Below are 19,079 nucleotides of genomic sequence, written 5' to 3' on the forward strand. Positions count from 1 at the left end.
ATCCCATCCCATTATGGCCTCCTTTCCCCTGCAGATCCCATCCCATTATGGCCTCTTTTACCCAGCAGATCATATGCCAGTATAGCCTCTTTTACCCAGCAGATCCCATCCCATTATGGCCTCGTTTCCTCTGCAGATCCCGTTATGGCCTCTTTTCCCCTGTAGATCCCATCCCATTATGGCCTCTTTTCCCCTGCAGATCCCATCTCATTATGGCCTCTTTTCCCCTGCAGATCCCATCCCATTATGGCCTCTTTTCCCCTGCAGATCCCATCCCATTATGGCCTCTTTTCCCCTGCAGATCCCATCCCATTATGGCCTCTTTTTCCCTGCAGATCCCATCCCATTATGGCCTCTTTTCCCCTGCAGATCCCATCCCATTATGGCCTCTTTCCCCCTGCAGATCCCATTCCATTATGGCCTCTTTCCCCCTGCAGATCCCATCCCATTATGGCCTCTTTTCCCCTGCAGATCCCATCCCATTATGGCCTCTTTTCCCCTGAAGATCCCATCCCATTATGGCCTCTTTTCCCCTGCAGATCATATCCCATTATGGCCTCTTTTCCCCTGCAGATCCCATCCCATTATGGCCTCTTTTCCCCTGCAGATCCCATCCCATTATGGCCTCTTTTCCCCTGCAGATCCCATCCCATTATGGCCTCTTTTCCCCAGCAGATCCCATCCCATTATGGCCTCCTTTCCCCTGCAGATCCCATCCCATTATGGCCTCTTTTACCCAGCAGATCATATGCCAGTATGGCCTCTTTTACCCAGCAGATCCCATCCCATTATGGCCTCCTTTCCTCTGCAGATCCCGTTATGGCCTCTTTTCCCCTGTAGATCCCATCCCATTATGGCCTCTTTTCCCCTGCAGATCCCATCCCATTATGGCCTCTTTTCCCCTGCAGATCCCATCCCATTATGGCCTCTTTTCCCCTGCAGATCCCATCCCATTATGGCCTCTTTTCCCCTGCAGATCCCATCCCATTATGGCCTCTTTTCCCCTGCAGATCCCATCCCATATGCTCCTTGTCCCCTGCAGATCACATCCCATATGCTCCTTCTCCCCTGCAGATCCCATCCCATATGCTCCTTCTCCCCTGCAGATCTCATTCCATATGCTCCTTCTCCCTTGCAGATCCTGTCCCATATGGCCCCTCTCCCCATATAGTTCCCATCTTAATGCGGCTCCTCTCCCTGCTCCCCTGTATCTTCGGCTCTGAGCGCTTACCTGCTCCAAGCACCAGCAGGCTCTCCTCTGTCTTCCATCCTCCGCGGCACTCTGCACACGCTGACAGACGGCAGTGGGAGGAGCGACCTCCCCACGCTGCCGTGACCTCTGTAGCGTCAGCGCGTCTCTGCACGCGGGGTCAGGGAGCAGACAGGCTCCACTGAACCCGTAAGTGCGGCGCGGAGGTACGGGGATTCATTTCTGCTAGTGTCTTAAAGAGACACTAACACAAATGAATGCAGGGAACCGGATCGCCGCATCTGTTTCTTGCCGGTTCTGGGAACCGGCTGCTATTTTAACAACCGGTTCTCCAGAAACGGACAGAACCGGCGGAATCCCACCCCTGGGTATCCGGCTCGGTGCATAGGTGTGGAATCTATCTAGGGTGGTGAGGGAACTCAGGGCCCAGCGGTATGCTTAGTCAGGGGTCACCATCTCCCCCTTCGCTAGGCACAGGGTTTCTCTTCCCTTTCGCCGTTCACTTGGCACTTCACCATACCTAGCATGACACTATTTTGATAGTATTCTAATTTTTAATTAAGTAGTAAACACTTAGTAACCAAATTCCATTAAATTCACAAAACCTCAGCATAGGTATCATAAATGTTACTTGCTCTTCACCAAGAGATAGACCCCTTTCAGTTCTGGTCTCTTCTACACCCATAATCTAAACTGTAATAAAGGTTTGTGGGCAGAGACGAGGGAACCTAAATAGTAAAGTTCGGTGTTTGTAACAAGTACAGACTTTATACAAAAAAATCAGTGTTAGAGTTTGGAGTTTGGGTGCTTTATGTATCCTAACCACTTGATCTAGCATCGCTGTGCTCGGATACCCTCAGTGCTCGGCCCAGTGCGAGCCGCTTGCAGTGTTTGAATGGCTTGCATTGGGAGGTAAAAACATCGTTATAGGATGTATTGTGTACAAGGAAAAAACTCTGTCATCCCTCCCCTGGTAATAAATACTCTGTTTATGGCTGGTTGCATGTGGGTGGAGACCTGAACTGCCCAATCAGTGACTTCCAATGAGGTTCTGGACAAGTCCGGTTCCCAAACTGAACTTTATCTAAAGTCCAACTGAAAAAGCCAAACCTGAACTTCAACGGGTCCGCTCATCTCTATTTGTGGATAGCCCCACAAAAAAACAATCCCTTTGGATATCAGACAGATAAAATCCTTCCATTTTTTTATTGCAACATTATCTTTTGTAAAAGGATCGTTTTTATAACATAAAGGGCTCAATTTATGTGGGGGCCACTCTTGATGGATGAAGTGGTGCATGCCTCTTCATGAATCTGGAGCGTTTGACGAGTGACATGTGCCTCCTTCTGCCATGCAAGAAATATTACTCCCATCAGGGACTGGAGTGAGATTTCTGTATAAGGAACACCACAGCTCGTCATGAATTTAAAGAGCTGTTGTATCACGTTCTGTTCCACCCAAACTGTGCCAATTTTGGAGTGAAAATGTCAAAATCCGCCAAAATTTGAGAACTATGAATTGATTCAAATTTGTGTGACTTTTCAAAGCTTGTGTAACTTTTTTTGGCATAAAAGCTTTGATAAACTGGGACCAGAGTGTCTTAACAACTTCTACATATCTAGGATGCAGAATGTGATTCACTTGTTCCCTGTCACAGCTGGGGATAGAAGCTATACCAGCTGTATATTACAATACAAATGGAAAGGGAAAAGAATGCCCTATCACTAGGGAAAGGGGGAAGTGGTGACCCCTGACAATAACCTGCAGTTCACCCTCACTGCCCTCACCAACCCTATGCAGGTTCTGCACCTATCGCCGAGCAGTAATACCTCACCCTAGGCAAACCCTGAACTAGGCCTAAAGTAAGGATGGTAGGTATGAGGTCTTAGTCAACACCAGTAATGCGAAGTGAGACAAAAGGAAACAATACAGGGGAGACACAAATGATACCACTTGACCCCTGGTAGATAGCTAAGGTCAAACACTTATCTTAGGAGTAGCTATCAAAGAAGTTTGTGGTACAACAAGAGGAGACGACCGCTGCAAACTACAGCCAGGAATAACTATAAACCTCACCCAAAGCACCCCAGGGTGAGGTTTATAAAAGGAAGTCAGAGGCTGGCAACTGAGAGGAAAAACTGAAAGTTTCCCAGGGTCATAGAGTCCGCTGCTGCAGAAACAGAGAACTGTCAGTTAACAATACGTTCTGCAAATCTCTGGGATTTTCCAACACTTCTGCCATTGTATTGGCAGCTGGTCGTGACAACTCCGTGACATCCACTCACTATTTTTGTGCAAAATGCCTACAGCTCTGCCTTAACTCCAGAGGTTCTGTGGAAAAATCATCACATCTAAACAACAGAGAAAGACAGGCATGAAGAATATACATTTATAAGCATTTATTAACAAAACAAGTTTTGAAATGCAACTATATACAATGTGATATACTTAAGAGTTCCTGTCTCCAATCTGGGGCTGCGCTTTTAAGTAAATAAATCACTGGGTAAACTAAAATTAGTGAATTATCTAAATATAATCCAGTATCAAAACCTTTCACAAATGTTCGTATAGGCTCTCGAAATACCCAACTTACTAGCAAAATAGAGCTCGAATTTCCATTTTTTGGGCTCTCAGAGTGCAGAGCGGGATCCCACAAATCTCTGCAGCTGCTCTAAGCACGAGACATTGCTCCCTCAACTAATCCAGCGCGGTCACATACTTTCATTTTTTAGTAAACTGCTTAAGGCTATGTGCACACTTTGCGTTTTTACCTGCGTTTCCACAGCGTTTTGAACTGCAGCGTTTTCATGCCAAAAGGCATGCGTTTTGATTTTCAAGCAAAGTCTATGGGAAATGAGGATTTCTTGTGCGCACTTTACTGTTAAAAACGCAGCTTTTAATTTGCATATTTTTGGGCAAAAACTCAGCGTTCAAAGAAGCAGCATGTCAATTGTTTCTGCCATTTGGGCAGTGTTTTGCTAACATTAGAGTCAATGAGAAGTTGCAAAACGCAATCTAAATCAAAATCCTAGCGTTTAACATGCTTTTATGATACAGAAAACGTGTTTTGGACCAATTAATTGCATGCGTTTTTGGCAAAATATTAATGGCATGATATGTCCCTTTACACACACACATAGTCCGACAATTAAATTTAAGAAAATCCATAAATAAATGTAATTTTATGCATAATTGTTATCACAAAGTTATCATTTTAATAAAATAAGCCATTTTTTGATTGATAATAATCTTGATATTTGTTATCATTTTTTCCCTTTTTTTTCATAGTGTGTGTATGTTTAAACTTTATTTAGCATTGTATTTTTAGTCAAAACGCATCTGATTTTAAGCAGTGAAAAAGCATGTAAAACGCGGTAAAAACACAAGCGTATTTATAGCGTTTTTGTGGTCAAAACCAACTATGGCAAAAACCATTTCTGTCAGAGGATGCGTTTAGAACTGCAACTACCTCGACACAAAGTGCGCTCATATCCTTAGAAGGATGCTGCAGAGCTGGGGTCGTAGAGCTCACTCTTTCACTGTGAGTGATCACTGATGGTTGTGGGATCTCACAACCTGGAAGTTTCTTTTGGGGGATTAGTTATGAACACTTCAAAAAGTTTTGGTACTGGATTATATTTAGAAAATTCACTAATCTGCGGCTCTCCACTGTTTTAGTAAATAATAAAGCAGCCACAGATTTGTGATGAGCACTATTTAAAGAAAAAGTCATCAAACACATTGCACTAGAAACTGGGGAATATTACCCCTGTAACAGTGTCAGCAGCAGATCCCCCCATAACAGTGCATCATGACCACATTTTTGCTTCAGTAGTTTTCCCTATTTTCCTCCTTCAAAACCTAGGTGTGTCTTAGGCTATGTGCGCACTTTGCGTCGAGGTAGTTGCAGTTCTAAACACATCCTCTGGCAGAAATTGTCTTTGTCAAATTTGGTTTTGACTTCAAAAACGCTATAAATACGCTTGCGTTTTAACCACATTTTAGCCACGTTTTAAGCGCGATTTACCTGCTTTTTCATTGCTGAAAGTCAGATGCGTTTTGAATACAAATACACTGCTAAATAAAGTTTAAACATTCAAACACTAATGAAAAAAAACGGAAAAAAATGATTAACAATATATTGATTAAAATCATACACAAAAGAAATATTTATATTAAATACATAAATATTGTTTAATATTTATGCATAAAATTACATTAAATTATGGTATTTTATTATTTTAATTGTCGGACTCTGTGTGTGTGTGTAAAGGGACATATTATTCCCATAAAGTAAAAAACGCATGCGTTTATTTTGTCCAAAAAGCATGTTTTCTGCATCTAAAAAGCATGTAAAACGCTGGAATTTTGATTGTGTGTGCGTTTTGACATTTCCAATTGACTCCAATGTTAGCACAACGCTGCCCAAATGGCAATAACTATTGACATGCTGCTTCTCTAAACGCTGAGTTTTTGCCCAAAAATATGCAAATTAAACGCAGCGTTTTGAACTGCAAAGTGCACAAAAGAAATCCCTATTTCCCATAGGCATTGCTGGAAAATCAAAACGCATGCCTTTTGGCATTACAATGCTGCAGTTCAAAACACTGCGGAAACGCAGGTAAAAATGCAAAGTGCGCACATAGCCTTATGGTCCGAAAAATACGATGTTTAAAAAGAGAATATTTTCTATCCCTCACCAATTCTTGCTTGAGCAACAGGACCTGATTAATGATAAAAAACCCCACCTAATTGGTGAGACAATTCCAATCTTTTCTATATCAACTGTACTATCAATGCTGTATGTACATTTGAACTGTTGACCGCTGTCAATAATCTATATGATTTATGTATTTTGTGTTTTTCTATTAAGTTTGTTATGTATATAGGACCGCTGTCCGGATAACATGTGGAAGCACAATATATATATTTTTCTTTTTTTGTTTAGTTTGTTGTATTTGCGGCATCCCTGAGGGGCTAAAGCCTGCTTTACACGTTACAATTTATTGTGCGATCGCATTTGCGATCGCACCCGCCCCCATCGTTTGTGCGGCGCGGGCAATTTGTTGCCCGTGTCGCACAATGTTGTAACCCCCGTTACACATACTCCCCTTCCAAATGACCTCGCTGTGAGTGGCGACATCCACTTCCTGAAGGGGGAGGGACGTTCAACATCACAGCGACGTCACACAGCGGCTGGCCAATAGAAGCGGAGGGTCGGAGATGAGCGGGTCATAAACATCCCGCCCACCTCCTTCCTTCAGTATTGCCGGTGGCCGCAGGTAAGCTGCAGTTTATCGTTCCCGGGGTGTCACACGGAGCGATGTGTGCTGCCTCGGGAACATTGAACAACAGGACGTTCGATTTTTTGAAAATGAGAGACGTGTAAACGAACGAGAAGGTGAGTATTTCTGCTCGTTCATAGCTGTGACACGCTACGATATCACTAACGATGCCGGATGTGCGTCACTTACGACGTGACCCCGCCGACATCTCGTTAGATATATCGTAGCGTATAAAGCCCGCTTATCTCTTGTGTGGCGTGGTCTATGCCTTATATCCTGATAGCAGTCGGGGATCCTTAAGGTTACATTGCCCGAAGTATTAGGTTTTTTACATACTTTTATTAAAAGTTAAGTTTTAGCCTCTTATTTGCTTTTTGATAAAAAAAACAATTGGCAAATTCTGAAAGCAAGAATGGCTGCTCCGCTCTGTTGGTTTTCTGATGGTCGGCAAGATGTGATTTACCAGTTAAACATTTCAATTATTCACAACATGAAAAAGGTTCCTTCCCTGTGCGGCTTCTTCAATTATTTAACAAGATCCAATTTCTGAGAATGACATTTTCCACATTCAGAACATAAAAATGGTTTATTTTGTGTGATTTGTTTGATGGTAAACAAGATATGATTTCCTAGTAAAACATTTACCACATTCTGGGCATAAAAATGGCTTTTCCCCTGTGTGACTTGTCTGATGTCTAACAAGGTCTGATTTCCGAATAAAACATTTCCCACACTCTGAACATAAAAATGGCTTCTCCCGTGTGTGAGATCTTTGATGCCAAACAAGATCTGATTTCCGAACAAAACATTTCCCACACTCTGAACAAGAAAATGGCTTCTCCCCTGTGTGATTTTTCTGATGGCTCACAAGGTGTGATTTCCGAATAAAACATTTCCCACACTCTGAACAAGAAAATGGCTTCTCCCCTGTGTGATTTTTCTGATGGCTCACAAGGTGTGATTTCCGAATAAAACATTTCCCACACTCTGAACATGAAAATGGCTTCTCCCCTGTGTGAGATCTTTGATGCATAACAAGATCTGATTTCCAAACAAAACATTTCCCACACTCTGAACATGAAAATGGCTTCTCCCCTGTGTGATTTTTCTGATGTTTAGCAAGGTTTAGTTTCTGAATAAAAGATTTCCCACACTCTGAACAAGAAAATGGCTTCTCCCCTGTGTGATTTTTCTGATGTCTAACAAGGTCTGATTTCCGAATAAAACATTTCCCACACTCTGAACATGAAAATGGCTTCTCCCCTGTGTGAGATCTTTGATGCATAACAAGATCTGATTTCCAAGCAAAACATTTCCCACACTCTGAACATGAAAATGGCTTCTCCCCTGTGTGAATTTTCTGATGTTTAGCAAGGTTTAGTTTCTGAATAAAAGATTTCCCACACTCTGAACAAGAAAATGGCTTCTCCCCTGTGTGATTTTTCTGATGTCTAACAAGGTCTGATTTCTGAATAAAACATTTCCCACACTCTGAACATGAAAATGGCTTCTCTCCTGTGTGAATTTTCTGATGTCTAGAAAGGTCTGATTTCCCAATAAAACATTTCCCACATTCTGAACATAAAAATGGTTTCTCCCCTGTGTGAGATCTTTGATGCACAATAAGATCTGTTTTCCAAATAAAACATTTCCCACATTCTGAACAAGAAAATGGCTTCTCTCCTGCGTGAATTTTCTGATGTCTAGAAAGGTCTGATTTCCCAAAAAAACATTTCCCACATTCTGAACATGAAAATGGTTTCTCCCTTGTAGGAGCTGTTTCATGTTCCACATCCCTTCTGTAACTTTTATTTTGCTTACAATTCTGTGATAAATGGGAATTTTGGACTTGTTTGAAAAGATCAGATGATAAAGCTTTCCGAGGAAGGACTGGAGGTATATCTGGGACAACAGCATGCTCTTCATATGTATCATGTGTGATACTTTGATTATCTGTTTTAAATTCTGAAGATATTAGATGTCCATCTGAACTCCTGATATAGTCATCGGCTAAAAATAAACACAATGTTATTATTTTTTAATGATATAATTTTGAAAGTAGATTTTTTTTTTAAACCATAACATCAGAAATTAAATTAGGAAACAAATTATTCTGATCTGTTGTCCAATTTCGAGATCTAAGACTTACATCTTCGTTAACTCTCATTTCCCATTCCTAGCACCAGTTCTCTGGAATGTGCTATAGTAAATAATCAGATTGATTGTCGCAATGTGACTGTAGGATAATGAGGGAAGGGGGGCTGCTATACTTTCCCTCATGCTAGGAGACCTTAGGCTATCCCTAACCTCTGTATTACTCTTGAACGTGGAAGGAAGGGGCAGGAGTATGATGGAAATACAGATTAAGACAGATGGGAAAACCAAAATTCAGACACACTTCAAACTCACAGAAATAAACAGTGAGAGACTAAGGAGAAAAGCACGAGCAGAAAGGCAGAAACAAAAAGACAACAAGGATTAACACCACAGCTGCTCACAGCAATAATGCACAACAACCACTAGTCTGTATCACAACACCTCACCAGACCTGTATAGGTAAACTATAGCTGGCATTAATGGAATAGTCCAGCCAGCATATACAGGAGGGGAGTGAATGATCACATGCTGTAGGGGAGCCAGTATCAAAGACATTAACAAGGAGCCCAGCAGAGAATAACTCTTGCTAGTCTTACTAAGTATGTGGATCGACGCCTGCATCTCCCTGCGCTGCTCACAGACATCAGAGAAGTTAGCAAGCAGAGTGCCAGAATCTGTAATTTCCACAGATCCTGATGCCACCATGACAGTTGGTGATGCCTGCAAGCATCTCGTGACATTGATCCACAACATAGACAATTTCAAAAAGGGTTTTTTTTCGAAGACGAAATTAAAATAGAGACAGATTCCAAATATTTAATGGGCTTGTACGGGACTGTAAGATTGATGGCCTATCCTTAGGCTTTGTAACCAAGCAGGTAGCAGGGTCTTGCAGTCTGTGCAGATAAACATTAGGGCTCCAATTCATCAAGACCGGCGATGTACAATGAAAATTGATGTGAGGGACTGGCGTGAGATTTCTGGCATAGGGAACGCCGCAGTTTGTTATGAATTAGAGAAGCGGTGACATCACACCCTTCTTCTGGCCAAGCTCTGCCCATTTTGGCAAAGCTGGTTAAAATTGGTGTCAAACCTCCAAAAGTTGCACAATTTATTTTTTGTACATTCATTTATTATTGACTGTATAATGGCTATGACGTATCAATAGAATATAAAACTACCGCGCTACTAATTAGAATGGGAAAAGGATGTGGAAGACTAGGTAAGGTGTGTAGTAAACACAGTAAAACTAGTTAGAAAGTGTAACCTACACAATAAATGAGGAAAGGTATGTGAAATAAAAATTGTTTATTAATTTCTTAAAATTAGATAATTAAAAAATATTTTGTCTAAAAATATCAATTGAAAATGCCAAGCTCCAGATGTCTGGGCAGGGAGGTGGGTCGGTGTAGGACCTGTAAAATGAAAAGAGGAGGGCTGTGTGAGTGTCAAAAAAAATTGACAGGTATTGATATATATATATGATATGTTGTACAGTGTTCTAATGAAGTTAGAACACTATATGGATAAATTTACCTGCGTGTTGTATAGAATAGGTTCAGGTACAGATTAAGAGGTGGAACGTGTGGAAAATATGGCGAGGTTGAGGCCTAAGATAAAAAAAAAAAAATTCCACATCCTTTTCCCATTCTAATTAGTTTCCACATCCTTTTTCCATTCTAATTAATAGCGCGGTAATTTTGTATTCTATTATCTAGTCAGTGTTTACCACTTTCAGACAGGTTACACGCGGAACCTGTCTATTACCTGCGGCTTCCAATTAGTTACCCTTCTATCACCAGAGTTCAACCATAACCCTAATCTAATTCCCTGAGGTATACGCTCCCTACTCCGGTTTATCAGCCAGTTCATCCACCCACCCCACTATCCTTCGCCTGTGAGCACTGGTGTCCATACAGTCTATGATGTATCAATGTTTGGAATCAGCGGTACAATAGGATGTTGATGAAATAGAGAATCATGACTGTAAGGCACTAGAGTGTTAATAAGTGCTGAGAAAACCGTGCAATGTAAAAACAACAACGGCCATCATAATCAAAGCAAACAAGAGACTATAACAATATAGCTCTGCAGTGCAGCCAGGCCAACCATCTGTCCTTATAAAATCCTTCCCCGGTCTTCTTTCCAAGCTTATTGAGCAATTCACTGGAGGCAAAAAGGGGATTTTCAGTTCCATCTGGTACCAAACATCAATGGTGTATTTACTTGTGTCAAGACCAACATAATCCAAAAGCTCAAAAGGACCCATTGGGTAACAGGCTTAAAATTTAATTGCAACATCCATGTCTTGCTTAGATGCATGACCTCTTTCATTAAGATGTACGAATTACACTAGGTATGGTACCAGAAGACGGTTAACAATGAACCCTGGGGTGTCCTTACATGACACAGGCATCTTTCCTAGTGTTTAACTGAAGGCCATGAGAGAGTCAGAAGTCGTTTGGCTAGTCATTGGTGTCTTAATGACCTCCACCAGCTTCGTCATTGGTACTGGAGTAAAGAAATGCAGCCATACGAACTGATCCTGCCTACTTGTGGAGTTGGCTATGTCAGTTATTGCCAATTAGAATGTGTTGCTGGCAAATATGGTGTGTTCTGGTGCAAATTTGTCCAGTGTCTTGATTAGTGCGTTTTTCACTTCCAAGTTTTCTATTATGGCTTCCAACACCAGATCATTGCTGTGCACCACGGCCGCTGGGTCTGTGCTTGGGATGAAGTTGCTGATGAACTATGAAGCAGCCTCAGGCTTGTCCGCAAACATCTTCTTAGTGACCCTTTTCAAGCTGTCTTCAATACTTTTTGCAAACTTTTCAAGATGTTATCAGTCTGGTCCACTAAACCAAAAGTGTGTCTGGTTGCTGCAGCTACCTGCGCTATCCCGACACCCATCAGACCTCCTCCGATGACAGTCATATGCTTGATAGTCAGCTTCTTCACGGTGGCGCTGGAGGTCATACATTTCACTATGAGCAACCAGCAAGAGGAGGCGATGTCTGCTTGTACTGCTGGGAGCTGAAGGACATGCGAGTGATGTCAGCACAGCGCGCCATGATGATTTAGTCACACAATCTTTTTTCACAACTCTGTGTTGCACAAAAAATTGATTGAAAAGTAATTTCTGTCAGAATTCTGCCTTAATTATCTAGGTGTCAAATCTCCTTCTGTAGGTGTCTCCAATCCTTCCAGGGTAGTTTCCCAGTAATTCACATTCTCTAAAGCAATAATTTTATTAGATATTTTTAGGTAGTTTAAAAATGTGGTATTTCAGTGTGCGTCAGTAACTCTTTTTTTTCTATTATCTAGCTATCTACACACACACACACACACACACACACACACACACACACACACACACACAAGCCTGTCTCCTCTTCAGCTTTATACTCCTGCAATTAAGAGACCTTTGGTCACATGACGTGATGTCAAAAAGGTTCTTAAGCAGTCCTATAATCGGCATATAAACACTGGGGCCACTAGGAAAATGGGGGCCCTGGGAAATTGCCCAGTTTGCTCTCCCTTTCCCCTAATGCCAGTCCTGCATGCCAGCCTGTCTTCTGTTCAGTTCTTTTAGACTCCTGCAATTAAGAGACCTTTGGTTACATGTCACATGACTTCATCAAAGGTCCTGAAACAATCAACTTCCGAATGCAACTGATGAGGTCCTTAAGAAAGCGGGTTCCTGAGAAATTGCACAGTTTGATTCCTTGCAACACTAGCCATGACTGTAACTAGGGCTTATTTTTAGGGAAACAGGGTATTCATGAACCCTCTGGAGGTCTTTGAGTTGCCTTCATAGCAACATAGAGAAGTGACTAGAAACAAACAGCAGAAGAAGCAGAAGCAAAGAAAATACAACTGAAAAAAGCAGAGCAGAAAGTCTAAAAATGTAAACACAAAATTAGTGCAGAAAGGACATGAGTAGATATCTCTTACTGGATAGAACTGGAGGAAACACATCCTGAGGAACATCGGAATCTTCTTGTTTACAGTCCTGTGGGAGAAGAGGACGGAGACATCTCTCTGGTGTTGTCCTCTTACTGGATAGACCTGGAGGAGACACATACAGGGACTGAATTCATTCCTTACATACAGATAATTATAGGCCGTGTGTATTTAGTCCTGTCTATTACCTGGTGATGTGAGGGGCTGGGGAACCTCCATCATGACGTCCGTGTACAGATCTTTGTGTTCTTCTAAATACTCCCACTCCTCCATGGAGAAATAGATGGTGACGTCCTGACACCTTATAGGAACCTGACACATACAATGATACCGTCACCCCCGATCCCTTCATAGCGTTACTGTATAATGTCCCAGCATTCCCAGCAGTGTCACCTCTCCAGTCAGCAGCTCAATCATCTTGTAGGTGAGTTCTAGGATCTTCTGGTCATTGATGTCCTCATGTATCGGGGGGTGAGGTGGAGGCCCCGTGATTGGGCTCAGGGGTCTTCCCTCAGACACAGGGGCCTGACAGCACTCACTAGAGGTCTTCTTCACTACTGTGTAATCCTGGTTATGGAGAGACACAGTAATAAACCTCACTCCAGACATTTCCAGAGTCCTCACCTCTCCAGTTCTGTCCATCTGTTATTCCCATAGATAAGAATGATGTAATGTGATGTCATAAGAATATCTCACCTCTCCAGTAAGCCGGAAGAGGATCTCTAGGGTGAGGTGTAATATTCTCTCCGCCATCTTGTCCCTGTCCATATCCATCCTTGATGGGTCAATCAGGAGAATTCTCTTATATAGAAGATCTCCACTGAGAGGATCCGATATTGTAGGGATCTGAATGGGGAGAAGATGACGATGTAACATCATAAAGAAGCCAGTGTAATATTACAATTACTGGAGATAACCGTTCACTAGATAGGGATGATTGCCGCGCTGCCATGAGGAGTTCAGACTAACTCTGCTGCCTTATTACAGTGAATGGATCCTTTGGAGGTTCATCTGAATCGTGTCACTTGAAGAATTACATGTAGACCTGTCATGCTAATAGGTTAAGGCGAAGGGTGTAATCTCACTGCGCCCTGAACCAGGCTAATCCAGAGGGGCATGATTAAGTGCCTACCCAGTCATCACCAGAGCCTCTGAGGTTGGACTTTGCTGACAGTAAGCACAAGTTACCAATACAGGGCAGTTCCTGGTTGTTGTGTTCCACAAAGAAGCTGAGCGGTGTATTATGAGAAAGATGGGGTGGGAACCACTGCCTCTAGGGAGGAACAGGAAGGATAAACCCTGTCACTTACTCTGAGCAACCCTGAGCTCCCCGATGTCCCAAGACAGGTTCTTTCCCCTTGTGCGGCAATCACGTGTCTATCCGTGTCTTACCCTAATCACAACCGTGTCTAGTGAGCAGGGCAGGAGGAACACTAGTCCTGCTTTATGATAATGACACAAAAGGAAAACGACAAAGGAAAAAAAAACTGCATTCCCAAAAAACAAGTGGTAAAAAAGGGGGATGGAAAGAGAAATGAATAAAAAGGGAGATGATCAATAGGAAGACACCAAAGAAAACTTCCAGGCAGCAATCTCCAGGATCAAATTCAAAACAATTTTTCTTTCCATGGCTCTCACCTCAATGACAGCACCATGGAAAAGCAAGTTATCACTGGCAACTACTGAGGTAAAGTGGTGAGAACTTCTACCGAAGGGAGGAGGGGGGGGAGTGCAGAAATCAGAACAGCTGAGACAACTCAGGATGGTAAGCCAAGAAAGACACAAGGGTCTGCTTAACCTTAGCAGCGCCAGCACAACGATAGTTTGCACAGCTACGTGGAAGGCAAAACAGATCCAATCAGTGCTGGCGTGCGCTGAGACCTTCTGACCCATGGGATAGAGTGACCTCTCTGTCCGATAACGTGGTGTCGAAACCCTGATGTAAGTGTTCAGTGTAGAGAACGGGATAAATGTGATCCAAAAGTCACAGACAGATGGAGAAGTCCCATCTATGATCAGCGCTAATCCTGCCATCTCCACCGCTCTCATTACACAAATATAAACATATAATACTGGTGAATGAAACAAGACTGAGCACAAGACCTTCACAGCCGTCTACACATCATAGGGAGATTTCATGGCACCTTTTCTCCATCTACCTGATGATCCTGAGGAACATCAAGATCTTCTTGTTTACAGTCCTGTGGGAGAAGAGGACGGAGACATCTCTCTGGTGTTGTCCTCTTACTGGATAGACCTGGAGGAGACACATACAGAGAATGAATTCATTCCTTACATACAGATAATTATAGGCCGTGGCGTAACTAGAGTGCGATGGGCCCCGGTGCGAAATTTAGACCTGGGCCCACCTCCGGACGTTGGGCAGTAGAGTTCTAAGTCATATATACATTATTTGTCTCCCAGACTGGGCCCTATTGTGACATATATTTGTCCCCCAAGGTGTGGGCCTATCCTGGTGTGTATATATATTATATATATATATTTATCCCAGCCTAGTGTGTGTGTATGCACTGGATGTATATAATATAAAAAATATATATATATACATCCAGTGCATACACACACACTAGCACTATGCTGGGAGATTATATGTGTATTTAGTCCTGTCGATTACCTGGTGATGTGAGGGGCTGGGGAACCTCCATCATGACGTCCTTGTACAGATCTTTGTGTCCTTCTAAATACTCCCACTCCTCCATGGAGAAATAGACGGTGACGTCCTGACACCTTATAGGAACCTGACACATACAATGATACCGTCACCCCCGATCCCTTCATAGCGTTACTGTATAATGTCCCAGCATTCCCAGCAGTGTCACCTCTCCAGTCAGCAGCTCAATCATCTTGTAGGCGAGTTCTAGGATCTTCTGGTCATTGATGTCCTCATGTATCGGGGGGTGAGGTGGAGGCCCCGTGATTGGGCTCAGGGGTCTTCTCCATCCCTCAGACACAGGGGCCTGACAGCGCTCACTAGAGGTCTTCTTCACTACTGTGTAATCCTGGTTATGGAGAGACACAGTAATAAATCTCACTCCAGACATTTCCAGAGTCCTCACCTCTCCAATTCTGTCCATCTGTTATTCCCATAGATAAGAATGATGTAATGTGACGTCATCAGAATCTCTCACCTCTCCAGTAAGCCGGAAGAGGATCTCTAGGATGAGGTGTAATATCCTCTCCGCCATCTTGTCCCTGTCCATATCCATCCTTCACGGGGCAATCAGGAGAATTCTCTTCTATAGAAGATCTCCACTGAGAGGATCCGATATTATAAGGACCTGAATGGGAAGGAGATGAGCCGATATGTAAAATTAATAGAGATAAGGGAGGTGAGATATCATTTGGGTACTAAAAAATATTCAACATGAAATTTGCTATGTAAATAATACAACTGTAAAAGTAGTATTATCGTTATTAAAAAAAAACAATCCTTCAAACGGCAATGTGAGCGGAAACAAAAAGAGTAATTGCTCCCGTAATAAGAGTAGGAAAATACAAAAGAGCAAAAACAAATAATTTCCCAGTTTTTCGGTTAAGAACGGGGAATGGAATTAGGATTCGATGTATTCTTGTTTCTACGGAAAAAGAGGGGCCACACATGGCATACGGATCTGTGCACTCGCTGATGCACAATTTACCACCCATTTCTTGTATGAAGGCAGCAAAATAGTGAAAATTAACCCCATTACAAAATGTGCCCACATTATATTTCACTCCTAAACTAGAAAAATTATGTAAATAAAAAAGTTTAGATATTCTAAACTGGTGTCGGAGTTCGTGGACTTTAACCCCTTAATGATCGTGGGCAGTAAAATTATGTCCTAGCAGTCATAGTGTTAATCCCCTCCCGCTGCTGCCGGCATGCAATAAAGAAATAAAGTGTATACCGCCACCCAGCATCGGATAATTTCTGTGGTTTCAGCTACCAAGTGTAGCTCAGACCCTGGAAATCATGATTTGGGCAGAAAAAAATGATTTCTCTCCCACCTGGCATGATCAATCATGTCAAATGGGAGATAAGGTGCCTACCCCGGTCCCCCAATGTGACCAAAGTGCCCCCTCCAGTCCCATGCCCCAACTGATCATCTAAAATGGCCAGCGCACACGCTGCGCTCATCCTCCTCCTCAAAGTTCTCCCCAGGTCCAGCCAGGTCAACCTGTCAATCCCCGGTCTCCCGTTACCTCCTGCAGTGACGATATCCCACGATCCCTCCTCTTCCTTCTCAGAAGATCCTGGCCACATGTGCAGAGCGGCTCTCAGATGGCACCCTGCTAGTAGTGACACTGAGCTTACTGCAGCTCACACTACCATGCTGTGTACCCGGGAAGTGTGAGTGCAGTAACACTGCACCCACACGCCTCACATGGAGGGTCTGCACTTTCAGAAAATGGGGGATATGTTCTCAAAGTGTGCCACCCATATTCTGGAAGGTATAAAGTCATTGTATGACCTCCAAAATGGATTATGGCAGACCAGATTTTTTTCTTTTTAATAAATTGGTGGAAGAGGTAATGTGTTGGGGAGTGTTTTTTCAAATAATTTTTTTTTGCCCTTTTTTATTACTGACTAGGTTAGTGCTGTCGGGTATCTGATAGACGCCGTGACATCATTAACCCTAACCCAAAACAACCCCATTTATTTCTCCATTTGCCACTGCACCAGGGCAATGCAAAGAGCTGGGGCGAAACGCCAGGATTTGCACATCTAATGAATGTGCCACTTCTGGGTGGCTGCGGCCTGCTATTTTTAGGCTGGGAAGGGCCAAATAACCATGGTTCTTTCCACCCTGAGAATACCAGACCACAGCTGTCCATTTTACCTTGGCTGGAAATCCAATTTGGGGGATATCATGGTGTGATATTGTGGGTTATGTACCATTTTGTGTGTGTTCATGTTTTGGGCGTGGTGGTCTGTCTATTCGATATACTGTTTGTCTTGCTAAGTCAAGGAATTTCTCTATGTGTTTGGTGAGCACCTGGAACCCCTGGAGGCTTCACAGAATTTTAGAACGTTGAGCCGTGAAAAAAACAAAAATACATTTTTACCACAAAATTGTTACTTCAACCAGAAAGCTTTTATTCACAAGGGTAACAGGAAAAAATGCACCATACAATTTATTGTGCAGTTTCTCCTGAGTACGCAGATACCTCATATATGGTGGAAATCAACTGTTTGGGCGCAAGGCTGGGATTGGAAGGGAAGGAGCGCTATTTGACTGTAAAATTGGCTGGAATCATTAGCGAATGCCATGTTGCGTTTGGAGAGCTCGCATCATCACCGCACACCCCTGCACTACCGCACGTATCATCACCGCACACGCAGGCACTACCCCGCACGCATCATCACCGCATACCCTTGCACTACCGCACGCATTGTCACCGCACACACCGGCACTACACCGCATGCATCATCACCGCACACGCCGGCACTACCCTGCACGCATCATCACCGCACACAACCCGGCATTACCTCAGTGACGTCACCGCTGACAGCGCGACTCCCTTCAGTTGCTGCATGGAGCTGATAGAGAAAGGCAGTGTTCTACTGCCGTTCCTGTCAACTTCATGTAGCAGAGCTGAGAGCGTTGCGGGACCTCTGTGGATTATGTCGGACCTGGAGGGGTATTTGGGGATTTTAATAAAATGGTGAAATAGGGTGTTTTTTTGTCTTTTATGCCAAATAAAGGATTTTTTTCGGTGTATGTGTTTATTTACTTTCACTTACAGGTTAATCATTGGGGGTGTCTCAGACGCCTGCCATGATTAACCCCTTATTACCCCGATTGCCACCGCACCAGGGCAATTCGGGATTAGCCGGGTAGAGTCCCGGGACTGTCGCATCTAATGGATGCGGCAATTCCGGGCGGCTGCTGGCTGATATTTTTAGGCTGGAGGGCTCCCCATAACGTGGAGCTCCCTATCCTGAGAATATCAACCTTCAGCCGTGTGGCTTTATCTTGGCTGGTATCAAAATTGGGGGGAACCGCACGCCGTTTTTTTTTTAATTATTTATTTTACTGCACAATATAGACCCGCCCACCGGCGGCTGTGATTGGTTGCAGTGAGACAGCTGTCACTCAGTATGGGGGCGTGTCTAACTCCAACCAATCATGTGCGCCGGTGGGCTGGGAAAGCAATGAATACGAGATTGAATAATGGGCGGCCAGCATTTTCAAATCAGGAGAAGCCGCCAGAGCAGTGTGACAGCTGTGCAGCCCCGCGCCGGTGATCGGTGAGTGAGTGAATGAGTCAGTGAGTCAGTCAGTGAGTGAGAGAGTTTGAGAGAGAGTGAGTGAGTGATTGATTTTCTGACAAGCAATGAATTTATATCACTTCTGGGCATGCTCAGAAGTAAAAACCAGATCCGGTACATGCTTCCGGCATTTGAAGCATGCCACCGTATCCGGCTCACATAGACTCTCATTATGCACTATGCCGCACAGCGGCGCACCCGGCGCTATGCATTTTTTTGCCGCTGGCAAAAAACATTCCTCTCTGCGTCC

At 43.3% G+C, this 19,079-nt stretch overlaps 1 protein-coding gene across 1 annotated transcript in view; it reads right to left on the bottom strand.

Annotated features, from left to right (window-relative positions):
- Positions 1 to 19,079, bottom strand: part of LOC142259112 (uncharacterized) — a 249,944-nt gene that overhangs the window by 117,049 nt on the left and 113,816 nt on the right. Inside the window, exon 10 of the mRNA XM_075331624.1 lies at positions 7,088 to 8,261. Within this exon, the coding sequence (XP_075187739.1) occupies positions 7,088 to 8,261 (1,174 nt within the window). The remainder of the gene's footprint in view (positions 1 to 7,087; positions 8,262 to 19,079) is intronic.

This window comes from Anomaloglossus baeobatrachus (assembly GCF_048569485.1).
Source record: "Anomaloglossus baeobatrachus isolate aAnoBae1 chromosome 5 unlocalized genomic scaffold, aAnoBae1.hap1 SUPER_5_unloc_27, whole genome shotgun sequence".
Taxonomy (NCBI): domain Eukaryota; kingdom Metazoa; phylum Chordata; class Amphibia; order Anura; family Aromobatidae; genus Anomaloglossus; species Anomaloglossus baeobatrachus.